At 48.6% G+C, this 26,519-nt stretch overlaps 2 protein-coding genes across 2 annotated transcripts in view; one reads left to right on the forward strand and one right to left on the reverse strand.

Moving 5' to 3' along the window:
• Positions 1-442: 442 nt before the first annotated feature.
• On the reverse strand, positions 443-7,637 carry PGAM1 (phosphoglycerate mutase 1). Its single transcript, XM_060101445.1, has 4 exons — positions 7,368-7,637; positions 3,193-3,467; positions 2,320-2,500; positions 443-1,532 (listed from the first exon to the last, which is right to left on the reverse strand). Exons 1-4 carry the CDS (start codon positions 7,504-7,506, stop codon positions 1,363-1,365), a joined length of 765 nt encoding a protein of 254 aa, XP_059957428.1. The 5' UTR covers positions 7,507-7,637; the 3' UTR covers positions 443-1,362.
• A 12,485-nt stretch (positions 7,638-20,122) lies between these two features.
• The window catches only part of RRP12 (ribosomal RNA processing 12 homolog), a 28,968-nt gene continuing 22,571 nt past the window's right edge, over positions 20,123-26,519 (forward strand). The window contains exons 1-8 of the mRNA XM_060101456.1: positions 20,123-20,354; positions 20,897-21,129; positions 22,865-22,948; positions 24,052-24,128; positions 24,637-24,742; positions 24,946-25,062; positions 26,141-26,279; positions 26,368-26,495. Of these exons, the coding sequence (XP_059957439.1) occupies positions 20,216-20,354; positions 20,897-21,129; positions 22,865-22,948; positions 24,052-24,128; positions 24,637-24,742; positions 24,946-25,062; positions 26,141-26,279; positions 26,368-26,495 (1,023 nt within the window). The 5' untranslated portion in view covers positions 20,123-20,215. The remainder of the gene's footprint in view (positions 20,355-20,896; positions 21,130-22,864; positions 22,949-24,051; positions 24,129-24,636; positions 24,743-24,945; positions 25,063-26,140; positions 26,280-26,367; positions 26,496-26,519) is intronic.

Consider the following 26,519-nt stretch of genomic DNA (forward strand, 5'->3'; position numbering starts at 1 on the left):
GCAGCGGGAGAGGCCACAACAGTGAGAGGCCCGCGTACCGCCAAAAAAAAAAAAAAAAAATTTAGGGCCCAAAAAGAAAGGTGTGAATCAAGTTTTAAAGTTACTAATAAAAAAAAGATTGGCTTTTTTAAGTCTAGTAAACAAGCATTTACCTTACTCTAAAGAGGGCATGATAGAGTTTCAGAATTTGATTTTCCAGTGTTCAGTAACCAGCACCACTGAGCAAGAGCTGTAGAGAGGCAACAGGAATGCAGAGTTCAGCTCTCCAACACTGAAAACCCAGTGAGATACATGATACTTGGACTAGGCTATGTAAAGTTGTGACTGGTTGTCCTAAAAGCTCTTAATCTGTCATACAAGGACTTGGGTAATGAGAGACATTTCAAGTTGAATGTTCGAGTTGATTTCCTCAGATAAGACATACCACACATGAGACAAAAAATATTGCACATCACTCCTTTATCATACTGACCTGGAAAAAAGATTTACTACAGTTATGCTCAAATGAGTACTGGGCCTAAGAGGTGGGCCAAGCAACGGGAACATGATTCAGAAATCAGGCACAGTGAAAGACACACTTCGATGTGATCAAGAGGCATTCCGCTGCCATAAAACAATAAGGCAGGGGAGGGATTCTAAAACACACAGCAGGATGAACTCCTACACCTTAGAAGTCAAGAAGCTTATCCCATGACGGTGTAAGGAATGGCTCATTTTCTGATGACCACATGTGGGAATATTTCAACCGCCACTAGAAACCCCAGAAGGGGTTTTTTTTAATTTATATATACATATAAATTTTTCTTTTGTAAAAGTAAATGCAACACATAAACATTCAGGATTGATCCCAATTTTTTGGAGTCAGGGAGGAAGTGTTTGGTTGAATCACCATGCAGGTTACATTCATCTTCCACTGGAATGACTAGAGCCCCCAGTCACCTGAACAGAACAGTGCCCAGCTAGCCTCTGGGAACACAAATAGGCTCTCTTGCTTCTCCTCATTGGTCACACCTTGGCATGGTTCCTCCCTATCCCCTACTCAAGCAGGTCCTTAGTAATAAACCAACCACTAGCAACGCCCCGCCCCAGTTACTACCTCTCAACGCTCTTGGATAAGTCTTCCCTTGGCTTGGACTGAGGACCATGTCCCAGAGGTGCCATTCTGACTAGACTGTATGAAGGGAGTGGGTGCAAGAGATAAAATGGCTAAAATGAAATTGGGAGCCGCTTCTCCCCATCCGCAGCTACAGCCTAAGATGCCTACAGATGTCGTCAGTGTGACGTGTGCAGGGGAGAGGTGCAGAGGAATGGATGGGCTTGGGAGGAAAGGTAATCCTTGGGAAAGCACTCTGCTGCCCGACCTCACTTCTTGGCCTTGCCTTGGGCAGCCACAGCCTCCATGGCTTTACGCACGGTCTCTTCATCACCCAGGAACTGCATTGGCTTGATGGGCTTCAAGTTCTTGTCCAATTCATAGACAATGGGAATGCCAGTCGGCAGGTTCAGCTCCATGATAGCCTCCTCGGAGAGACCTGAAAATACACCCCCCTATGATCAGTCGAGCAAGATATGAATCCACGACCTCTCCAGCGTTGCTACTCATTCTCCAGGTGGGGAAACACGTCCTCCAGAGACTTTCGTAGGAATTAAAACGACACCCTTTCTGGTATTTGTCATAACAGTAATGATCTGTGTCATAGTAGATCACTCACCCAAGGAATGCCCCTGTAACTTATTTCTCAGTCACTGAAAAGCAAGAAAAAAGGATGAAAGGTATCTCTCCCAAAGTGAGATCTGGAAGCCCACAGTAAAGCAGGACTATACATATCTCAAATGTCCTATGTAGTCCATCCAGGCTGCCAAAACTCAGCACATCTGGGCCTCTAGGCCCTTGGGTGAAACAATTTAAGATGCAAATTGAGATTCATCTGTGGAGTTGTACCAGGCTGTGATTAAGAAGGATTTTTATCAGCAGTTGCGACTGGTAATCCTAGTCTAGAGGTGGGCATCTCAAACTTCCACGTGTATCTGAATTACCTGGGTGATAGATGCATCTTCTCAATCAGGTCTGAAGTGGGACCTGAGGCTCTGCATATGTAACAAGCACCCAGTGGGGTCTGGCCGCCTCTGCTTCTGCAGAGGATGCTTTGAGAAACAAGGATAGAGAGTGTGTTTCTACTAGGAGACAATCTGGACTGTCTCTAAGGCTATCAACATGTCCAGCCCTTTCCTGAAGGTCTCCTTTGTACTAAATAAGTCCAGATTAGCGACAGTTCTGCTTTAGCCCTCTTTGAGGGCCCCTCTGAAAAACGTACATACCCTCCAGATGCTTGACAATGCCCCGAAGGCTGTTGCCATGGGCTGCAATCAGTACTCGTTTCCCCTCCTTGATCTGGGGAACTATTTCTTCATTCCAAAAGGGCAGAGCTCTGGCAATAGTGTCCTTCAGACTCTCACAGGAGGGCAGCTGATCTTCAGTGAGGTCTGCATACCTACGATCCTAAACAACAAAAAATCCAAGCTTCTCAGTTATTACCAGTTGCATCTGTTCTGCCTATTTCTCATCCCCTAAGGGATCAAAGTGATGGGTGAAAGTCTCTCACCAGGGCACTGAGAGCTTGGGAAAGGGGATAATTATTATCCTGCCCCTCCCTCCCCCATTACCCTCTATAGGGAAGACTGACAGTTCAAAAGAAACATAACTTAGGAAAGAAGAAAAAAAAGGTAGGCTACAAGGCTCTAACCAATTCACTTTATCTTGCAATTGGCTTAGGAAGGCCCTATCAGCTATGGATGGGTTTTTTTAAAACATGGCAGTAGATGTAAAAAAGATATATTCTTTTTAGATAAACAACATAAACTCTTAACTAAATCTTGTAACAAGTGGAGGTCATTCCTTGGAGAAAGGGGATTACAATTAACTATTTTAGGGAATTCCCTGGTGGTCCAGTGGTTGGGACTCTGTGCTTTCACTGCCGAGGGCCCAGGTTTGATCCCTGGCTGGGGAACTAAGATCCCACAAACCCCACAGCCCAAAAAAAAAAAAAGAAAAGAAAAAACCAAGTAACTATTTTATCATAAATTAGAAACTCAGTGGATCTAGGCAGACCCTAATAAAAGCTAAAAGAGTGAAGCCCAGATTCTAATACCCTGGTCCTGGGTGGAGCAAGCCAAACCTCCATTTGTCCATACCTTACTGATGTTGCTATAGAAGGGATGGTCGGGCTCCATCGGAGGTGGTGGGACATCATAGGAGCGCCTCCAGATCTTTACCTGGGCCTCACCGTGCTTGGCAGCAGTTTCTGCCTTATTGAGGCCAGTCAGACCCCCATAGTGTCGCTCATTAAGGCGCCAAGTCCTCACCACTGGCAGCCACATTTGGTCAATGGCATCCAGCACTGTCCAGAGGGTCCGAATTGCTCTCTTCTGCACTGAGGTGAAGCAGATGTCAAACTCATAGCCAGCATCTGGAAATTATAAGTTCGAAGTGATAAGCTAATCAGGTCCACTCTAGAGCAAGAATTTTCTTTCTTTCTTTTTGGCCACACCATGTGGCTTGAGGGATCTTAGTTCCCCAACCAGGGATTCAACCCGGACCCTCGGCAGTGGGAGTTGTAACCAGTGGACCACCAGGGAATTCCCTAGAGCCAGAATTTTCTTACATATAAATTTCATCACGTACAGACAACCCAAATGAAAATTATTTGGCTAAATATTTTATTTTGTACACCTTAGCAGGAAAAACAATATTCTGCCTTCGGGGAAGATAAAATTTGTTGACTTATGTTGCAGTTGACAATATACTTCCCAGTGGTTCCCCAATAATTCATCTAACCCAAGGCCCAAATGTACTGTCAACCAGCTAACCTGAGATCTGGGCTACTTTTCCTAATCCCCAGAGTGCTGTGCTTAAGCACATTTTAAGAATTTATTTGCTTTAATTCTTTCAAGATAAGGATTCAAGAAACTTGGAATCTTTTAATAAATATAATAGCTAATACTTATAGAGAGCTTACCATCTGTCAGGTACTGGACTGAGTACTTTGTATGTGCTTTATTTAGTCTTCAGAACAATCCTATAAGGTTACATCATTACAACCCATCTTACCAGGTGAAAATAGAAACTAGAGGAGTTAAGCAAATTATCCGAGCTCACAGCTATTACACAAAAGAGATTAAAACCCAGGTTGTATGACTCTAAAATCTAACTCACAGGGGACTTCCCTGGTGGCGCAGTGGTTAAGAATCTGCCTGCCAAGGCAGGGGTAAACGGGTTCGAGCCCCTGTCTGCGAACATCCCACATGCAGCGGAGCAGCTAAGCCTGCGAGCTACAACTACTAAGCCTGCGCTCTAAAGCCCGCGAGCCGCAACTGCAAAGCCCACGTGCTGCAACTACTGAAGCCCGTGCACCTACAGCCCGTGCTCCGCAACAAGAGAAGCCTGTGCACTGCAGCAAAGAGTTAGCCCCCGCTCGCCGCAACTAAATAAAGCCCGAGCCCAGCAACAAGACTCAACGCAGCCAAAAATAAATACATCAATAAATTTATTTTTAAAAAATCTAACTCATAACCACCATCTCTAGCTATCTCCATAGTTTGCTAATTTCTAAGGATCCTGATGTTTGTATTTTAGTTAGAACTGTCACTTCTGTTGATAATTATTAACCTACTTCAGTCCTCTCTAACCTCTGGTCTAGGAGAAATGGGATTTTGAACTCTCAACAACCAGGACACAGCAAGAGCTCTTAGAGGATGCTGATAAAACTAGTTTGTTGCATGAAATTATACCTTCCCTAGAGTACGGAAATCACATCACAATCTCTTCATCCACAGTTCCTTTTCTGCTATCGTCAAATTACCTCACTACCCTGAGAATATAGTCTACCTACGTCAATTGTTAAACCAAGTTGAAGCCACTCATTGGAGAAAGAGCAAATGCTGTGCGCTGTCTGATGCATTTGTAAAGGAACCTCTCCTCCATACACAGCAGTTACTGAGGGGTGGTATCAAGTTATGTTGGCCCAACCAGTAAGTTACAACTATTTGTCTTACTTCATGTTTCACAAACGATTATTCTCCCTCCCACTTTAATGGGGAGATGGCCCTTTCCTTACGTAGTGGGCCAGGAAAACATTCCTATTTTCTTCCATGAGGCTACAAGGCCCTCTGAAATTCAGCACAAACTTTCCTGCGTATTGCCCCATGTTGAGGTTGCCAACAGTAATTAATGAAACGTGAAGTGAATTTTCCTGCCAGCCGTTCAACTGAGAATAAGGCCAGTAAGAAGAACTACACTGATGGGGGAAGGGAGAATTAATCACCAAGAAACTCACCACAACCCACAAGGGAAAAGACACAGATTTCATCACTGAGCCTCACTGACAAGTCCGAGTAGATGCACTTACCATCCCCTCCCTAATCTTATGGGGAGGAATGGCTCCCCAATGAAAGGCTGAGTCACTGGGAAGTGACTATCCACAGTGCAAGCCTCAGCTCCCATGCTGAAAAGCTATTGGTTGTTTCACTGCATTTTCCACTTGCAATGGAGTGCTGCACATTGGATACACAAGTCAGTCCCCGAGGAAAAGAGCAGTTCCCCTTACAACTCTTAACAGAGAACTCTAAAGTCTCTTCCTTCAACTTGGCCATCAAACAAAAGCATAGTCTAGGACACTCCCAGGAATGGGGTTAGCTGGTGTGCAGTGTGGACTCCATTCGCCCCCAGGAGCAAGACGGATGGGGAAACTCAGTTCTTGGTAGCTTCCTCCTGAAATCATTCAAGATTTTATAAACCCTATAATACTTAAAGCCCTGGTGAATTTAATGTTATTTTAGGTCTTTTACAGTATTAGATTATTCATATGGTCTTCATCATTCCGTTTTTGCTTTTGGTCTTTCACTTTTTATTTAATCATCTGTGATGCCCCTAAACAGTTATTAAAATTTTAAATGGGATTTCTTTTGAAACTAATGCTACTAACATTTACTTAAAAACTGAAATAGGGTCTGTTATTTTAAGATATTACAAGTTAAGGCATTTGATCAGTCTTAGAGGACAGCTGCAATTTGCTTTGTCCTAGGCTAGTCATCAGCAAACCACCACAGACCCATACAGTTCTTCCTGCCAGACAGCAGGAGAGAAAATGGCCTCCTTTACCAGCACTTTCCCTATCCTGGCCTCTCCTAACCGGTATGAGGTCACACCAGGCCATCCCAAAGTATTCACACACATCCCCAGCAGGATTACATTTCCCAGACTTTCCGAACCTTTAGCTTCATTTCTAAAGGATCTACAGTGAAGGCAAGAAGCTAGAGAGAGCAAACTGGGGCCAAATACCTGATTCACACCAGCCAGGCAACAGTGACCCTTTTTAATGGCTGCTGCTTTGTCCAGAGGTTAAAAGGGAGCAGGGAAGGATCGGTGGAAGCACCTCCTCAGTCCAGAGACGCTTTGAACTGCTGGCAGCAGGGAATGCTTCCTTATTAGCGTTTCAAAATCACAAAGAGCTGTGTGCCAGCGGGGGCAAGCCTGGGTAAGCCAGCTTATCTCACTGCCACTTCCACCTTTGCCCGTAACAGCCTACCAGTTCCTCGCACCTACCCGGTACTCAACCCCAGAACAGAGGCCAGGGTGGCAGGCTAGGAATAAGATGTGACCTTGGACAAGTCATCTTTCCAATCCTCACTTTCCCAACTAGGAAAGAGGGCCAGGGAGGGATGGGAAGGAGGGGAATAAAACCTGTATAATTTATAGGGCTGTGAAGAGGATCTACTCAAATCCTTCATTCATTCATTCATTCATTCACTCAATTACATTTGTGGATGCATTTTGGACACAGGATTTGCGGAATGCTGGTAAACAGCATTCTACATAAGCACGTGGATGTCTTTGTACCTAGAACCCTGCTGGTCGCCCCCTGCCCCCCCCCCAGCCCCGGGTGCCGCGTCACTCCCCCGCAGCGGGGAGAAGCATGTGGCCTGCCGCTTCACCAGGATCCCCAGCATCCTCTTGAGTAGGCTTGGTTATAGCTGCCGGAAGACACCAGGCATCCCATTTAGCAACCCGTCCCCGAGTTACTAAGTGCTCGGACTAGGAAGAGGGGGAATTTCTCAAGGCGGTGTCGTGGAGAGCGCAGTAAGCTGCGGGGCTACCGCCCGGGTCCTCTTCCTGGCACGGCCCCTCACACTCCTCTGGGTGACCTTGAGCAAGTCGATCCCCCAACCTGGGACCATTTTTTCAACTGCAAAATAAACTGTTGGAGAGAAGGCGCTCTCCGGGGGTCGCGGGGGAGGTCAAGCGGCCCTCACCCAGCGGCGCCTGCCCGAGCCTTCGCAGCCCCCACCCACTGCCCCGGCCCGCTCCGCACCTCGCAGCGCCTGCCCACCGCGCTTCGCCTCCTCGTGCCCGGCCGGGCTCAGGTCGGCGTCGTACCAGCCGCTGAAGCGATTCTCCAGGTTCCACGCGCTCTCGCCGTGCCGGATCAGCACCAGCTTGTAGGCGGCCATGGCTGCGGCTCGGAGTGCGGTGCAGACTGGGGCTCACCGAGATTCCGGAGTCGCGGCCCTACCCCGGCCGCGCCTGCGCGCTCGCGCTCCACCGACCGGCTCCCGCTCACTTGCTCGGCCAAATCTTTCCACTGGCTCGGGGCCGCCCTCGGCCCGCCGGGTGTACGCATGCGCCCCATGCGGGCGCTGCAGCCGCCAGGGGGAGGGGGCGCCCTCCAGGACGCCAGGGCGCATGCGGCCTCCGTCGCCGGCCCCGCGTCCGCCGCGGTAGTCACGGAGCGCACGTAAGCGCCGAAGGGAGGTGGGACCTTCGGGCTGTTCCCGGGTGTGCTCGCAGGCCGGAGTGTGGTCGTATTGCCGTTATTCTCAAACCCTTCGTTGTAATAAAATGGTCTTTATCATTTGAATCGCGCTTGGCTCGGCCAGGTCACTTTCCCATCCGTACGCAGGGTGTGATTCACACACCTGTGTTCCAATCTTCACTCTTCCATTTTATTCGCTTTGTATCTCGCTTAACCTCTCGCTCAGCCCCATCTGTAAATGGACGTAGTAAATACTCAGCTGGTGCCTATCTACCTGGAAGGTGCAGTAAATGGTGGTTGTTTCTATCTCATTTCCATGGACACTGATCTCCATAACGACACGGGTTCCTGCTGGTTCGAAAGCCATGCTCTTTATCTAACACAGGGCCTTTTGTCCCACCTTCTAGTTTCTCACAGCCTCCGGCCAGTGCTTCCTGGACCAACCACAGTGAAGCAAATTCTAGGCCGATCAAACACTCCTGGAAGAGAAGAGTTACTGCCTGTGCCTGCCCTACACCCGATCAGCAGTTTCAGTATCTGCTGTATCTGGACATCTCTCTGGTGCCCATGCCCCTTTTCCTGGTTTATTTCAATCTAGCCACTTTATTGAGCACCAAACATGAATCAGGCAGTGGGCTAGGGTCAAAGATGGGTTGAATGTGTTTTCTACCCTTCATAGCAGGTGGAGTGCAAATAAGACCCACATGGAAACAGCTAACAATGAAATTGTGCCGTGTGCTATATTTTGACAGATTATAGAAAAAATTTTAGCATGCACTCATAAAGCACCTACTACATGCCAGGCAGTGTTATGAGTGCTTTACAAACACTAACTCATTTAATCCTCATATCCTCATGATGATCTTATGAGGCTAGTACTATTGTGTCCCTATTTACTGATGAAGAAACTGAGGGATGAAGTAATTTGTCTAAGGTTATAGGAACCAAGATTCATGCCTAGTATGGCTGGCTCCCAAGTCCACGCTTATCTGACCTACTACTCTCTGCGGCCTCCACATATTTGTTGCATTTTAGGCATTTATTGACTTTGAAGAGTGGGAAGGGTTTGAGAGGCAGAGAAAAGGCACTTTGGGAATGACATGAACTAAAATACATAAGACTGGCTTTTAGATATGTCATCTACTGTTTGTGAAAGTTTAGCGTGTCAAGTGTTTTAATGTATTATCTCAACCTTCCAGCAATTCATATAATATAGGTACTATTATAGCTCCATTCCACAGATGAGGAAACTGAGGCCCCGGGGAAATAATTTGTCCAAAGTCACAGCTCGGAGCAGAAGTGAAGAAGAAACCAAGACTCAAACCCAGGCAGTCCAGTGGCCTAGCGTGCACTCTAGGTACAGTGCTCCACTGCCTTCCTCCTCTGCAGCTGGGAGAAGATGGAATTCAGTGACCAGGGAGGTGACGGGGATGAGGTCCAGCACTAAAAGCTGTACTTGGAGCTTACAGTCTCCCAGGGCTGCAAAGCAAGAACCGTCCTGGAAGGCTTCCTTGTTCAAGCTCCTGGCATGGCCCACATGGGGGACCTTGGAAGAATCCCTCTTTGGAAGTTCTCCCTCTGGGCATTCCTTCTGCTTGGTCATCCCAGTACTGATGCCCAGGCCCTCCCAGGGCTTTTCACTCCAGCAAATAGCCATAAATAATAATAATGTATTATTAACATATTAATAATAAATACTATTAGCAATGTGATCAAGAATACAAAAAAGATTTAATGAGGTACCGATTTAGAGCATATGAATCTGAGGGTCTATGGACAGATTTCCTCTCCAGGAGGATGCCTGGTAAGGGATCCCTTGCCCACTGGGACTGGAACTGAGCAGATAACTAGGATACTTTGGGCAGGAGGCCAAGGGCTTCTGTGCCACCAGCCTTGGGAAAGAGCCCGGGAAGTCCTGCTTTATTGCTTTCACCAACTCCCTCTGCCTCCAGAAGGGATCTCTCATCTCCTTGGAATTCTGAGGAGCTCTGATTAACTCACAGCATATCTACCTTGGAGCATCAGAGATTTTTTTATGTATGTGTCAGATCCACTCAACTAGAAACTTCTTGAGGGTGGGTACCGCATCTCTATTTTATACACCCATACACAAGCACTAAGCATGATGTCTTTGCCCATGGCTAACTCCCTGAGTGTCCTTGAGTGTCAGAGCTAGGAGAGACCTTGATAATTCTCCACTGCAAGTCCCCACCTCCAGCCACTTCCAGTCCACATGTAACAGATGAGGAAAGTGAGGTGAGCCTTTCAAAAGCACAGGAGATGGGCCTCCCTGGTGGCGCAGTGGTTAAGAGTCCGCCTGCCGATGCAGGGGATACGGGTTCGTGCCCCGGTCTGGGAGGATCCCATATGCCGCGGAGCAGCTGGGCCCGTGAGCCATGGCCGCTGGGCCTGCGCATCCGGAGCACGCTCCGCAACGGGAGAGGCCACAACAGTGAGAGGCCCGCATACCGCAAAAAGAAAAAAAAAAAAAAAAAAAAAAAAAGCACAGGAGATGAGCAGGGGACTGGGTTCATAAGTGAGAAGTCAGAGGTGATCCATGGAGAAGGGCCCCAAAGTTGGGGCTTGCTGTGTCAGGGAAAGGCAGGAGCCCGGAGAAATCTGGAAAAGAAGGGGGCTGGGGGGAGCCACGTGAGTACTGTGAAGGCTTTGCAGCTGGAAGCCAGAATTCCTGGGCAGAGATTGGGATTCATTCAGCATCTACCACAGCATCACAAATCTGGGAAGAAGCTTAGAGCCTATCAAACTAAGATTTCTCAAATGACAGTAAAGGGTAAGGATAAAGCAGTGTATGCTGCCCTCTACTACTTTTTTTTTTTTTTTAATCTTAATTGTTATCTCTCCTGAACACAAGACACACAGACATTTGTCAGGGCTGATTCCTGGGCCCTTCTAAAGAAGTGGGTGAATACAGGAGCGCATTCACATAACCTGAGAACCGAGCAGTGTGAAGGCTCTGATCACAGCTGGGGGGCAGCTTGGGGGGCAGCCTGAGGGACCCACTGCACATCTCCCAAACAGGTCACCTCCTTCCCTCCCTGCCCGGCAGGGAGCAACTATGGCCAAATAAGCCCTCCTTCCTGCATGGTGCATGGGGGTGGGGGCCTGTGCTCCAGAGCCTTCTTTACTCTCATCTCCTGGTCAGGGACATTCATCAGTGACAGCTCTCATCTCTTCCTGGGGCCCCCAGCCAACCTCTAATCCCTGAACTCTTAGGGCAGACAGCCTCCCTTCTAGCTCAGTGCTCTAATTCCTCAGGCCTCAGGGAAATTCCCAGGACTCGAACAACTTCCAACCACCAAGCTTGTTGGTTCAGCTGCTTCAAAAACTCAGATAATCATTGATCACAGCCCTATTGCCCTCGCTTGTCCCTTAAAATAATAAAGGCCTCTCTCAAGCTTCCCTTCCCATTTATTTTTTTCTGCAGAAGGTTAACGCCCTTATCAAGTACCAAACATTCCGTGAAGGACCCGATTTAGAATCCCAATAGGGCGAACCGCGTTTTCTGCTGGGTGGAAGGTGGGGCGGGCGGCTGCCGTACAGCCCACAGGACTCCCCATCAGGACACCACGTCTTTATTTGTTCAACATCTTGCAAACTCATCGCGTGATGCTCAGATATCCCCAGCTCAGCTGGTGCCTCAGGAGGAGAGGACTCCTGCCTTGGAAAGTGAGCCCAGATGGTTGTGGCTCACGTCTCAAGACTGTGAGCTTCTAAGAGAGGAAGCAGGGCTTCAAGGAAGGGTGAAACACATGCTTCACAGCCTTTTACAGTTGCCATCTGAAGATAGAGCTGGAACTGGCTGAAAGTGGCTTCCTACAGATCCCCTCACAAAACCCTTTCTTCTCCAACCTCAAAACCCAGCTTCAGACTTGAGTGTCCAGCCCAGCCATAGTAAAAACCCCTCTCCCCGGGTTATGGAACTCTCAGTCTCTGAAAAGAAACCACTCGGGGTGCACGAGGTCCTCTGCCTCTAGGCCCTGTGTGTGAGAACTATTGATGATAAAAATGCTCAAAACAGGGCAATAAGCCAACCCGTCTATTCTCCTTCACATCAAACTGTTTTCCTAGTCTATGTTTCTTTGGATTAAATTCTAAGTGTAAAACAGACATCTCATTTATTTGAGATGTCTGTTTTTTGTGATTAGCAGTAAACTTTTTTTTTTTTTAGCAGTAAACTTTTGATGTTTGACTACATGGGTTTTTTTGGGGGGGGTTGTGTTTTTTTGTTTTGTCTTTTCAGCAAACACGATGATGTATCCTGGCCCCTCCCTTACCTTCCCAGAGCAGTTCCTCAGAGCTATCTGAGAGGCTGTCTCCCTGGCTATAGTCCTCAGTAAGGTGCCCAGATAAAATTTCATTCACTCCTAGGTCCTATTTTTGATTTGATACGTGACGTTGCCCCAGGCCGGGACCTTCCCCTGCTATACAACTAATTTCCCTTGTCCCTTATTGGGATCACCCCAGGCCCAGGATTTGGAGGGAGATGACAGAAACTGGACCTTATTGCCGCTGCCTGGACGAGGCAGGTGTCTCGCCCCAAACAGCCCCTAAATCTCTCTGGAGATTTAACCCCTTGAGAAACATGGTCCATCGTTAAAGTAAAACGTCCCTGTGGGGGAGGGGTGAATGGCTTAAGCCAGCTGTCACTTGAGGAAAAAAAAGTTCTCATACCCCAAAGACTGTCTTGTTGCCATGGCAACAAGTAACCACCCCAAAGTGTGTTAAACCATTCAAGCAATGATAACTCATCTCCCTTTAATTGAACAATGACAGCTTGCCTCAGTGACCACTCTTCTGTAAGCCAGCCGATCAGCAACAGCCACACTTCAGTTCACCAACCGACCCCCAAACTCTCCCTCTCTAAGCACGCCCATCACTGACCTTCACACCTCCCAGCACCGCATAGAGGGTCACTTCCCTGCTCCACTCAAGGAGATTGCCCCACAGACAGTGCTCTGTCTTCCTTAAGTAAGTCAGAGATTCAGCTTTTTGTTTCAGCTACTGAGAGGTGGTGTCTTCCATAGACACCCTCCACTCATATTCTGGAATGTCACCTCTCTGGGAGTAATTCTTCCTCCCTTCTAGGGCTATTGCTAGTCTCTATGATGTCTTGGTTAATTAAAAAAGACCAACCCTTCTTCTAGACAAGGTTCCAAAGAGGCTGGGATTTCAGATCCCTCAGCTGGGAAACTGAGCAGTCCACAGTCTGCACCACTGCACACTGCAACCCTGCCCGTCCCTCATAACTGGTCAGTCAGTGAGTGCTGCCCATTCCACCTCCTAAATATATTTTTCAATCTGTCCTCTCCTCTTTGCTCCCACTGCTGCTGCTTTGGTGTTAGACCTCATTGTTTGTTGCCTGTACTGGTGCAGTAGTCTCTAACTGGCATCCACCTCTAGAGCAAACATGTTATGCTACCCCTAGCCTCTGTGCCTTTGCAGCTGCTGTTCCCTCGGCTGTTCCCTCAGCCTCTGACTTTCCTTTCAGGTCAACTTCAAGTCACTGTGCAGCTCCAGTGTCACTGCAATGGACTGAATGTTTATGTCCTCCCTAAATTCATCTGTTGAAATCCTAACCCTCAATGTGATGGCAGTAGGAGGTGGAGGCTATAGGAGGTGATTAGGTGATGAGGGCTCATGGGATTAGAACCTTATAAAAGAAAGCCCACAGTGTTCCCTTGCCCTTTTTGCCGTGTGAGGACACAGCAAGAAGACAGCAGTCTATGGATCAGGAAGTGGCCCTCACCTGACACTGAATCTGCCTGTACCTTGATCTTGGGCTTCCCAGCCTCCTGAACTGTGAAAAACAAACTTCTGCTGTTTATAAGCCACCAAGTTTATGGTATTCTGTTACAGCAGACTGAATAGACCAAGGCTGTCACCTTTTACCTGAAAGCTGTCCCTGACTCTCCTCTGAGGCCTGCCCACACCCAGCCGGGCTCGGGGCTCCCGTCCCCTGGGTGTACCTGGATGATGGCACTGATCATCACCCCCAGGTTTTTTTGCTGCCACCCCAACCAGCCTGTGAGTGCTGGATGTGAGAACTAGGCTACTTTCATCTCTTTGTAACCAGCTGGTCATGAGGAAAAGGACTTGAGAGAAAAGTAAGTTACAATTCCAACTCTACCATTTAACGCTGTTGGGAACTTAAGCAAGTTACTTGACTTTCCACAGCTTTGGTTTCTCCATCTGTAAAATGTGGATAATGATGTGAAAGGAAAATCAAAATGGAGTCAGTGTTGCTAAGACAGCACTCTGAAATGGAGCTGGGAGGCCTTTGAGGAAGTGTGACTTATGCATGTCTCAGCCTGGATAGAAATCTGACCTTCTGAGCACTTATTACCTTAATGCAGGCATCCAGGACATCTGCCCAATGTTCCAGAAACTCAAGATATTTATCAGACCCTTACCCTAAAACTCTTGTGACAGCCTATCCCTTAAGGACAAACATTTCCTTTCTTGTGCCAGAGTGCAGCCTGTGGCTTTTGCCTTTAAAAGCCCCTGACTCCCTTCCCTGGGTTTCACCCAAGTTTGTGTCTCCAGAATTGCAATTCTTAAGAACAAAATAAACTCTTCTCTTATTTGCAGCCTTGTATGTGTGTGTCTATGTGTGTGTTTATTGTTGTTATTGTTGTTTGGTTGACAATAATAACACCTCCTGCACAGCCTGGTTGTGAGGACTCAGCAGGATCATGAGTGTAAGATGCTTCCGAAACTTCCTATTAAAATTCAGACCCCTGGGACTTCCCTGATGGCGCAGTGGTTAAGAATCCGCCTGCCAATGCAGGGGACATGATTCGAGCCCCGGTCCGGGAAGATCCCACATGCCGCGGAGCAACTAAGACTGTGTGCCACAACTACTGAGCCTGTGTACCACAACTACTGAAGCGCATGTGCCTAGAGTCTGTGCTCCACAGCAAGAGAAGCTACCGCAATGAGAAGCCCGCACACACACACAAAAAAAAGAAAGAGTGGACCCCTGTCCTCAGGGGGTTCACAGTCAGCGGGAGGCAGAGAAGCAAAATGCAATTTTTTTTTTTTTTTTTTTTTGGCTGTGTTGGGTCTTCATTGCTGCGTGCGGGCTTTCTCTAGTTGCGGTGAGCGGGGGCTACTCTTCGTTGCGGTACGCGACCTTCTCATTGCAGTGGCTTCTCTTGTTGCGGAGCACGGGCTCTAGGCATGCAGGCTTCAGTAGTTGTGGCACGCGGGCTCAGTAGTTGTGGCTCGCAGGTTCTAGAGCTCAGGCTCAGTAGTTGTGGCGCATGGGCTTAGTTGCTTCGCGGCGTGTGGGATCTTCCCGGACCAGGGATCGAACCTGTGTCCCCTGCATTGGCAGGAGGGTTCTTAACCACTGCACCACCATGGAAGTCCAAGATTGACTTTATGGGAATCAGGATGCCAGGTAGTGGTGATCACACTGTCTCTCCTTACCCAGACTCCCTTCTGCCAGCCATGGACACCTGCTGTCAGGTGGGAAGAAAGGGTGGACTCCACCTTGGAGACAGTTCTCCCTTTGAGCAAGAGCACATCTGCCATGCCCAGACACCGGTACTCTCTACACCAGAAGGGAAACACACTTCTTAGTACACCCGGCCATTCACTCATGCCCCTGTGCCAGGCACGGTGCTAAGCGTTTGGCACGTGTGATCTCATTTCAGCCTCCAAAGAGCAGCCCCATTTTCAGATGAGGAAACTGTGGCTTAGAAAGGTCAGCTGCCTGCCCCCAGGCACACCTAGGATGTGGCTCCAAATGCAAGCTTGCCTAAGCCCAAAGCCTGGTTGTTGACACAGTTCCAGCAGTTAGGAAAATGCTCTGGAGCCGTTGCAACTCCACTGCCTGGGTCATGATAGGCTGCCCAGGGTGACAAAGCCCTTGTCCCCCAACCAGAGCTTGAGCCCTAAGTCAAACATCCAAACCATCGCTTCCTTTTTGTTTAGAGCCAGAGGCTAAGCACCAACTTCCGTTTCCTCTTGCCTAGTGTCATAACAGATTACAGCCGCAATGACCTAAAAAAGGCCTTCCTGCTGGCCCTGGGCTCAGTGCTTTGGATGCAGAAGCTCTGTTCCTTCCACATGAGCCTCAAAGAGGCTTTTAAGAGCAGTGGCTACAGGGGGTGCTCCTTGGCTAAGAGTTGGATCTCCCAGCTTTTGCCCATTGATCGCCTGTGTGACCTTAGGGGTGTCACTCAACTCCTTGGACCCATGTTTCCCCATCTGTGAAGTGAGGACACGTGCTCTGTCCTCCTCACTTAGATAGTAGCTGAGAAGCTGTTTTGTTAGTCAAGAAGAGTGTTTTGGATTATAATAATGAGCTCACATTTATTGCCTTCTCATTATGTGCAAGGCAGTGTTAAGCACTTTTACATGTGTTACCTTATTTAGTTCTCATAAACCCTATGGGTAGGATAGGCATTCTTATCTCCATTTTACAGATGAGGAAAACTGAGGCTCAGAGAGTAAGGCGACTTGCTCAAGGTCAGACAGCAAGTGGTAGTACTTGAATTCTAACCCTGAGGGTCTGACTACAGGACCCATCCTACAAACGTGAGTGGTCCTTATTAGCCATATATATGTGGCTAGTCATGGAGATGGCTAATGCCTCTGGGTGGAAGACGTTGCTGGAATTCAGGGTCGAGGTGGTTAGTGCTTCACCAAAAAGGTGAACTCTGGGGTGCAGGGTGGGAAAGAGTATGCTCAGGCCATCTGGATGCCTCTTGTCCCCTCTCCTGGCACCACATGCCTTCTTTTTTTTTTTTTTTTTTTTTTTGCATTACGCGGGCCTCTCACTGTTGTGACCTCTCCCGTTGTGGAGCACAGGCTCCAGATGTGCAGGCTCAGCGGCCATGGCTCACGCTCACGGGCCCAGCTGCTCCACGGCAGGTGGGATCTTCCCGGACCGGGGCACGAACTCGTGTCCGCTGCATCGGCAGGCGGACTCTCAACCACTGCGCCACCAGGGAAGCCCCCACATGCCTTCTTAAGGAGGCTCTGAGCAGATGCCTCAGGGTGGAGGGCTGGCAGGGAGGCTGTGGACCTCCAGTGCTCATTCTAGAGTGATGGTTCATCCAGGGGCTGTATCCAGTCATGACGCAGACTCGGTTTGCGGGCCCGCAGTGTCTGCTGTCTAGGAAAAGGATAGGAAGGCTGCCACTACCCAGGGCCTTTTCATCTCCGCATCTGATTTGCAAAACCCCAGCGGCTCAGCCATTGCTGCTGTTTGCAGCTGTCTCTGGTAGGGTTTTGGCTTTAACTGCTTGTTTGCAGAGCTCCCCCTGGTGGCAAAAAGTGCACCATGGCACCCTTTACAAGGTACCACTAACAACATTACGGAGCTGTACGCATTTTGACAAACATACCTTTCGCATTGAAACCACAGAGAGAGTAGCCCAGTGGGTTCAGTATTATTATTACCACTTTACGGAATATGAAACGCAGACTCAGAGAGGTTAAATCCTTGCTCCATGTCATGTGGAACGTAAGTCCAGACTCGAACCCAACACTTAACATCTGTCTTCTCTCAAGTAACTGTCTCCACATCTAGGCCTCTGGTTGTGAGCACCGGCTTGCTTACAATAGTTTCCAGACTTGTCTTCCTCTTCCTCTTCAGGCCAACAGTTCCTTTTTCTCAGACTTACAATCCAGCTCTCAGCCTGTGTCCCGGGAATGAGGCCCGATGGGAGGAGTTGGTGGTGACCCGTGCAGCTGAGTGCCTTCGCTGCCTTTGCTGCAGTGACGCTTTCTCATGTTAACAGTCTGGATGCTCCCTCTGCTCTGTGTGCAAGGACGACTTTTTATTTTTAGTAAACCAGTGAAGACTAATATATGCACAGAAAGGTGCACAAATTATAAGTGTACAGCTCAATGAGCTATCACGCAGTGAATACATCCATGTAAACTCCCTTCTGATAAAAAATTCGAATATTACCACTGTGCCCACTCTCAGCTGTTACCACCATGAAAAGTGCTATCCTGACTTCTAATACTGTAGATTAGTTATGGGTGGTTTCGAGCTTCAGGGGAGCCAGTGTGGCTGGTGAGGCCCCTGGTTCATAGCTAGTGCCTTCTTGCTTTGTCTTCATATGGTGGAAAGGGCTAGACATCTCTTTCATAAGGCACCAATTCCTTTCATGAGGGTCCACCATCCCGACTTAAACACCTCTCAAAACTCCACCTCCGGGGCTTCCCTAGTGGTGCAGCAGTTGGGAGTCCGCCTGACGATGCAGGGGACATGGGTTCGTGCCCCGGTCTGGGAAGATCCCACATGCCGCGGAGCGGCTGGGCCCGTGAGCCATGGCCACTGAGCCTGCGTGTCTGGAGCCTGTGCTCCGCAACAGGAGAGGCCACAACAGTGAGAGGCCCGCGTACTGCAAAAAAAAAAAAAAAAAAAAAAAAGTAAACATTTCTTGGGCTTCCCTGGTGGCGCAGTGGTTGAGAGTCTGCCTGCTAATGCAGGGGACACAGGTTCGAGCCCTCCTCTGGGAAGATCCCACATGCCGCGGAGCGGCTAGGCCCGTGAGCCACAATGACTGAGCCTGCGCGTCTGGAGCCTGTGCTCCGCAATAGGAGAGGCCGTGATAGTGAGAGGCCCGCGCACCGCGATGAAGAGTGGCCCCCGCTTGCCACAACTAGAGAAAGCCCTCACACAGAAACGAAGACCCAACACAGCAAAAATAAATTAATTAATTAAAACTCCTACCCCCCCCCAAAAAAAAACAACTCCACCTCCTAATACCATCATCTATGGGGGTTAGGATTTTCACATTTGAATTTGTGGGGGACGCAAACTGTCATTTCATCATTTTGTAACAAGGGGGAAAATTCACACTGTGTCAAGTGAAGGAAGCAGAATGCAAAATCTTTGTCAGCTTCTGGTTCATTTACAAGATTGACTCATTGAAGTGTCTTACTCAGTGGGAGCTAAAAAAAATGTTTGTAAAATGAATGTTTAAAGCCTAATCAGCCAAAAGCCCCAGGATCAAGCCTTAGTCTGACAAAATCATATTTACTGACTTGAATTGAGGGAGGGAATTCTGGAGGAATCTTGGAATGCTGCTCTGCAAGAGAGGGGAGGGAAGCTCTTTTGTAAAGTTTGGGCTCTGGCTAAAGGATTCTGGGCAGGGTCTCAGGGGAGTGGGAATGTGGATTGCTTTCTGGTTCTGGAGTGGAATTAGGAGAAGAGGATATTAAGTAGGTGGGATTGAGTGCTGTCATGAGGCAAGGGTGGTTTAGCAAATGGGTATCCACAGTAATAAATGAAAATAGCTAAGCGGGTTTAGACCATCACTGCCTGCTTTTTTCTCTTTCCAGCCCAAACTAGTTTTAACTCCTCAGGTCTGGCCAGGTCTTAACTCTTTTTTTTTTTTAAATTGAAGTATAGTTGATTTACAATGTTGTGCCAATCTTTCAAAGTGATTCAGTTATACACATATATACATTTTTTAAAATTAATTAATTAATTTGGCTGCGTTGGGTCTTCGTTGCTGCACGCAGGCTTTCTCTAGTTGGCAGCGAGGGGGGCTACTCTTTGTTGCGGAGCACAGGCTCTAGGCACGCAGGCTTCAGTAGCTGTGGCACACGGGCTCAGTAGTTGTGGCTCACAGGCTCTAGAGCACAGGCTCAGTAGTTGTGGCGCATGGGCTTAGTTGCTCTGCGGCATGTGGGATCTTCCTGGACCAGGGCTCGAACCCGTGTCCCCTGCATTGGCAGGTGGATTCTTAACCACTGTGCCACCAAGGAAGTCCCCCTTTTTTTAAAAAAATATTCTTTTCCATTATGGATTTTCCCAGGAGATTGGATATAGTTCCCTGTGCTATACAGTAGGATTAACTCTTTCAAATAAATTTGTCTCTACGCTTGTTTTGAAATTAGATTTTTAAAAAATAATATAAATGTACGTTTGTTTTTTAACCTGCAAAGGAATTCCAGTTTTATAAGACTCACTCCTGGGTGGGATAAGAAGGGTGGGAGGGAGATGCAAGAGGGAGGAGATATGGGAATATATGTATATGTATAGCTGATTCACTTTATTATAAAGCAGAAACTAACACACCATTGTAAAGTAATTATACTCCAATAAAGATGTTAAAAAAAAAAAAAAAAAAGACACTCCTGTGGCCAAAAACCCTAGCCCTGGAGTAAGAGCCCCAGCGACTCCCTAACACCAGCACTTCTTCCCTAGGAACTGATCTCCTCGGAGCCCCTCCCAGATCGGAGCCTGGAGAATACGTAAACCGGATGTTGACTCTTTTGCCATGGTAACGGACGTGAATACGGAAGTTACGCCAGAGGAAGAGGAAGTGGAGCTGGCTGCGAACGCACGTGGGTCTTGCGTGTGTTTCTAGGTCCTTGGACCCCGGCCCTTTAAACTCACCCCCGGCTTAGTAGACATGGGTCGTTCGGGGAAGTTGCCCTCCGGGGTCTCGGCCAAGTTGAAACGCTGGAAGAAAGGCCACAGCAGCGACAGCAACCCGGCCATCTCCCGCCACCGCCAGGCCGCCCGCAGCCGCTTCTTCAGCCGGCCCTCAGGTAGCAGGGTCGCGACCCAGGCGCAGCCGGCGGCGGGGTTCTGGGCGGGCCTGGGTCTCAATGGATTTGAGCCTCTCTGCAGGCTCTGGGGCCCAAGCATCGGACCTTTCGTCTCCTAAAATGTCCGATCTGGAGCCTGTTGTAAAGGTCCACCCTCCCCATTTAAGAGATGCAGAAACCGACTCCACAGGAGGGTGATGACTTGGCTAGGGTACCACGAGTATCAGTCAGTACTCACGCCTATAGTTAACCGTGGTGGCGCTTTACAAAGCGCTTTCACCCTCATCTCTTTCCCAGGCCCCTCACTGCAGCCCTCACCCGACTCCCACCGGCGAAACTTTTACCTGGAGGGTTCCCTCTCTGAATCTGATAAGTTCTAGGTGTACAGTGGACTGCTGAGGCAGACCGCGTTCAGAATTTAGCCTCTCTGGTTGGGGGTCTGGACTCCGCCTGTTTGTTTCCTAGGGGTAGTTCTTGTTCTCTTAGCCAAAAGGAGGTTCGGGTAAGAAGTGGGGTCCTTACCCTTTGCCTCCGGTTCTCAGGAAAGAGCGACTTGACAGTTGATGCGGTAAAGTTGCATAATGAGCTGCAGTCAGGATCCCTGCGTCTGGGTAAAAGCGAAGCCCCTGAGACTGCCATGGAAGAGGAAGAGGTGGCGCCAGCTCTCACCGAGAAGTCCTCGGGCACCTTCCTGAGCGGCCTGTCCGACTGCACAAACGTCACCTTCAGCAAAGTGCAGCGCTTCTGGGAGTCCAGCTCGGCTGCCCACAAGGAGGTAGGGGGAAGTCTCAGGACAGCCAGAGGCTAGTGAGGGGAGGCCAGCTGACTGCTGTCCAGTGACAACAGGTGGAATCTCTGGATGATGTGTCACCCCTCCTACCCTTTGTGTCTGCTACTTATTACCCCTCCTAGGGCAGGTTCCACTTTCTGCTTTTTCTAAGAACATCTTCCTGGCTCAAGTGTCAAGTCCCTCAGGGTATTTTCCTGACAATTTTCAAAAGTCCAAAACATTTTTTGCAAACATTTATCTCTTCAACTGTACTTAACACAGGCCTTTTTATATATTGATAGAATGTTTTCAGGAAACATTTGTTGAATAAATTAATACTGAATAACAGTGGTTAAAAAATGTTTTATCTAACAAGACCTAAATATTATTTTTTTAGTTTCTAAATTATATATACATATATTTTCATTGTTTAAATGAAAAATGTCAAAACTATAAATGATAACAAAGTGAGGTGAGTAGAATAAAATATGAAAGTTGTTCTCCCAGCTTAACTCCTTTGTGGTAGTTACTGTTAACTGTAACAGTACTTTTCTAGACCAGCGCTGTCGAAAAGAAATGTAATGTGAGCCACATACATAATTTAAAATTTTCTAGTAGCTATGTTAAATAAAAGTAAAAAAGATGCAAGTGAAATTAACCTTAATTATATATCTCATTTAACCTGGTATGCCCAAAATATTGTTGTTTCAACTTATAATCAATATTTTTACAAGTGAGGTGTTTTTGCATTATTTTTATCATACTAAGTCTTCAAAATCTAGTCTGACACCTCCATTTGGAGGCTAAATCTTCATTGGCAATACTTGATTTGTATTTAAAGTTCATAAAACTTACAGTTGCAAAAGTAGATTCATATACCCAAGTAGTTCTAAATCTGCTTCCCAATAACTGGATAAAGTATTTGTTTGTTTGTTTGTTTGTTTTGCGGTACGTGGGCCTCTCACTGTTGTGGCCTCTCCCGTTGCGGAGCACAGGCTCCGGACGCGCAGGCTCAGCGGCCACGGCTCACGGGCCTAGCTGCTCTGCGGCATGTGGGGTCTTCCCGGACCGGGGCACGAACCCGTGTCCCCTGCATCGGCAGGCGGACTCTCAACCACTGCGCCACCAGGGGAGCCCAAAGTATTTGTTCTTAAATATAAATAATATAAAAATTTTAAGATGCAGTTCCTCAGTCATACTAGCCACATCTCAAGTGCTCAGTGGCCTCTTGTCAAATTACCATTGTAGACTTTTTTACCCACGTTTTGTTCAGCTTTACTGAAATGCCATTATATTTTATATATACTGTTCTACAACTTTTTTCGCCACTGATCAGTGTTTCTGAGTTAATCTATGTAGTTGTTCACTATTCTTTTCAATAGTTACATAGTGTTTGATTTTGTCATTATTATATAATGAGTACATTATTAATCCCTTGTTGATGGCTGCTTTATTGTTCCAGTTGGTTGCGGCAGTGAACACTTGTGCATGAATGTTTACACATTTGTGCAGGTATTTCCATATATAAGGGGTAGAGCCTTAGAGGTGGGTTTTGGGCAGATGTGTGAGTTTTCCTGTTGCTGGGCCCTGTGTGTGTTCCCCTGGCTCTGGATGCTGCTCATCTTGTCTGCTCTGGGCTTTGTCAGGAGAATAATTGGTGAAGGAGGAAGGAGAAGAGGCTACCCTGCGGTGGGGTTTGATCGGAAATAGATGTCATAGGTACCTTCTCCCTCATGTGCAGATCTGTGCTGTCTTGGCTGCTGTCACCGAGGTGATACGCTCCCAGGGTGGGAAGGAGACGGAGACTGAGTACTTTGCTGCCCTGGTGAGTGGGTGCGACTTGCAGGTGGGCGGGCTTTCGGAGTAGCAGGTTATTCAGGCTATAAGGAGAAGGCAGGGGCCCCTGCATTCGGGGATGAGAAGGACAACCTTAAACAGGTGAAAGCGCCTCAGTTATTCTCAGGTGGCTTGGTAAGCCTGGTGGGATTTGCTACATTATTCTTGTAAAACAAAATCCACTACTCTCTTTTATTTTTTTCTCCTAATCCATGAAACTGAGTTACACCCAGGGGATTCTCTAGTAAAATTGTTCTCAAAGTGTAGTCTGGGGGTTCCCAAGACCCTTTTGGTGGTTGGTTAAGTCAAAATTATTTCCATAATGCTAAACCATCATTTACCTTTTTCACTCCCATTCTCTCTTGACTGTACCCTGGAGTTTTCCAGAAGTTACGTGATGTCTGATGACATTTTGACAGCTCATGGAATTGTGCTTGCATATTTGTGTGTTTTAAAAAATTCTCAGTTTTAATTTTTAATATGATAAATATCAATAGATATAACTTGTGTAAACAAAGTCTCTTTGGGGAAATCATCAGTACTTTTTAAGGGTGTAAAAGTGTGAGAACCACTACTGTGGAACAGGGGCCGGCAAACTATATAGCCCATGGGCATAATCTGACTCGTGCCCTGTTTTTGTATAGCCCTAGGGCTGGGAATGGTTTTTACATTTTTACAAGATAGTTAAAATACACAAAGAAGAATACGCAGCAGAGACCATATGTGGCCTGCAAAATCTAAAGTATTTATTATCTGGCTCTTTACAGACAAAGCTTTCTAACCTCTGCTCTAGACTAATGAAGTAGATTAAATAGCACTATGTGGTTTTCATAATGTGTCAGGTAGTGTTCTAAATGTCTGATGTATATTAATTCCATTAAACCTCACAACCACTTATGATCCCTATTTTACAAATAAGGAAACCGAGTCACAGAAAAGTTAAGTTGCTAGTCCAAAGTCACAGTGGTGGAGCTGGGATTTGAACCTCTGACACCAGCATTCTCAGTCATAACCGTCCTGCTGGGCACACCCCCATACCCCGTTTGCCCAGCGTGACACATTTCCCACTCACACCCCATGGTCTGGCCTCAGATGACAACAATGGAAGCGGTGGAGTCCACAGAGTCTCTGGCCGCTGTTGCTTACCTGCTGAACCTCGTCCTGAAGCGGTGAGTCCTGGCTCCTTATATGGGGAAGAAGGGAGTGGGGGTGGAAGGGAGGAGGAGGATCAGGGAATTATTCAAAGGAACAAAAAGATGCTAAGTATCAGGTGGCATTCCACTGGCTCAGGCTCCAGGGTGGCCTGGGATGTTACAGGGCAGAGTGTGAGTGCTGGTGCCTGGCCAGGGGCAGCCCTGTGCAACGAGTGGGGCAGGAGGGACAGGGCGGAGTGTTGAGCCACGATGTCTGGGCATCTGCAGCCAGGGGGCAGGTGGGGAGAGGACTTGGGGGAGTTTATAAGGGCCCGTCTGGTGGGTAGTGGAGAGCGGGTGGCGGAGAAGGTGGGGCAGGCAGGGAGCCCAGGTGCCATGGAAACGCACTGAACCGGGCGTCAGGAAGGGTGGGCTCGCGGAGTGACTGGGCCAACGCTGCCCCGCTCTGTCCAGCTTCTCCTCCAGACCAGCTGCTCTCGGAGGCCCCTCTAGTCTTCTGACCTTCTTTCTTCTCTCCCTGTAGCGTGCCCAGCCCTGTGCTCATTAAGAAGTTCTCTGATACCTCCAAAGCCTTCATGGATATCCTGTCAGCCCAGGCCAGCAGTGGCTCCACCTCTGCCCTCCGATGGGTCAGTGTTTGGGTCTCAGTGTCCCCCTGCCGTCTTCCAGAGCCCATCTGATTTGGCTACAGCTTGGACACTCCCTGGGAGGGGTATAGGCACTCTGTGGACCCTCAGAAAGCCCTTTGGCGCTTTCTGGAGTTGGTGAGAAGCTGGGCTCTTTCCCACCTGGGTGAAGCAGGTGGAGCTGAGAGACCGCCTCTCTTCTGAAGGTCCTCTCCTGCCTGGCCACCCTTCTGCGGAAGCAGGACCTGGAGGCCTGGAGCTACCCCGTGACCCTGCAGGTGTTCCATGGGCTGCTGAGCTTCACTGTGCACACCAAGCCCAAGGTGAGGCCGTGGGGCACCAGGACGTGGGAGCGGGCAGCCACTCTAGTAACTGGGCTGGGCCTGGCCTGCTGAGTGGACTGGGGAGGTCACCCTGAGCTCTGGGCTCTTGTCCGGAGGTTCTCCTCCTGGCTGAAGCCCTATCTGCTAGCTCCTCCGACAGGAGGGAGGGTCACGGTCAGGCCCATTTGAGTCTCTGCTGCCTCATTGGTCAGTGACTTGTTTAGTTACAGTGGCAGGAGAGAGGGCTGGAGGGGGGCTTTGAGTCACACAGACCTGAGTTGAATACTGGACTCACTGGTTGTGCTGTGACCTTGGGCAAGTTACTTAACCTCTCTGAGTCTTGGTTTTTAAGCTGTAAAACAGGGATGATAATAACAACTTTGCTGCAAGGTCGCGGTGACACTCTGGTGTTCCCCACGGGCCTGGTGCAGGTCCTGGCTTGTAGTAGGTGCCCAGTACGTTGTGCTTGGCCACTCTGCTTCTTCCTGAAATTTAGCGCGGGGAACATGTAACGGTCGTAAGAGTCACTCCCTGTGCTAAGCGCTCTGATCCCAGGCAGGCTCATGCCTCCTTCCCTGTGTATCCCTGCAGTGGTTCCCTCACTTGCTTCAGATCTCTGCTGAAACGTCATGTCACTGAAGTGACACTTTCCTGATCGCCGTATAAAAAGTAACCGCCCCTGTTTTATTGTCCGCAAGGTACTTTTACCTTCTGGTGTACATTTCTTTATTTCCTACCTCCCAATGAGTTGTTGGTTCACTGCTGAACTGGTGGACACTCCATATTGCTGGACGATTGCATGAATGAAGGAATCCGTGTTGTAAAGATGAGACACTGAAGCTCAGAGACTAAGTGGTCTGGTTTGCTCAAGGCCAGTTGGTGAGTTAGCAGAAGAGCAGGAATGGAAAGCGAGGTCTGTCTTACTCGGCAGCCCAGGAGTCCACACACACGCAGCCCCAGGCGTGGCCTTGGCCCTGTAGGAGGTGTGCGATCAATGCTCACTGCTGGTGGTCATGAGAAGCACACACACTGCTGGTTGAACACTGACCCGGCCCTGTCCCCCTTCCTTGCCCCTCAGATCCGGAAGGCTGCCCAGCATGGAGTGTGCTCCGTCCTCAAGGGCAGTGAATTCATGTTTGGTGAAAAGGCCCCTGCCCACCACCCTGCTGCCATGTCCACTGCCAAGTTCTGCATCCAGGAGATCGAGAAGTCTGGAGGTGGGGAAACGCAGTTGAGAGTGGGCGGCGGGGGACAGGGCCTGCTGCAGAGAGTGGGCTGGAGTCTCAGCTGCCCTCTGTCCACCAGGCTCCAAGGAGGCCACCACCACGCTGCACATGCTCACCCTGCTGAAGGACGTGCTGCCCTGCTTCCCGGACGGCCTGGTGAAGAGCTGCAGTGAGACTCTCCTCCGCGTCATGACCTTGAGCCATGTGGTGAGCTTGGGCCCCGGCGCATGG

Source organism: Mesoplodon densirostris, chromosome 1, assembly GCF_025265405.1.
Source record: "Mesoplodon densirostris isolate mMesDen1 chromosome 1, mMesDen1 primary haplotype, whole genome shotgun sequence".
NCBI lineage: Eukaryota > Metazoa > Chordata > Mammalia > Artiodactyla > Ziphiidae > Mesoplodon > Mesoplodon densirostris.

Coding starts and splice junctions, on each gene's coding strand:
- PGAM1 (XM_060101445.1), bottom strand. CDS start 7,506: ATGGCCGCCTACAAGCTGGTGCTGATCCGGCACGGCGAGAGCGCGTGG. Junction 3,468..7,367: donor CGGTGGGCAGGCGCTGCGAG/GTGCGGAGCGGG, acceptor TATAATTTCCAG/ATGCTGGCTATGAGTTTGAC. Junction 1,533..2,319: donor CATTGTCAAGCATCTGGAGG/GTATGTACGTTT, acceptor GTGTATTTTCAG/GTCTCTCCGAGGAGGCTATC.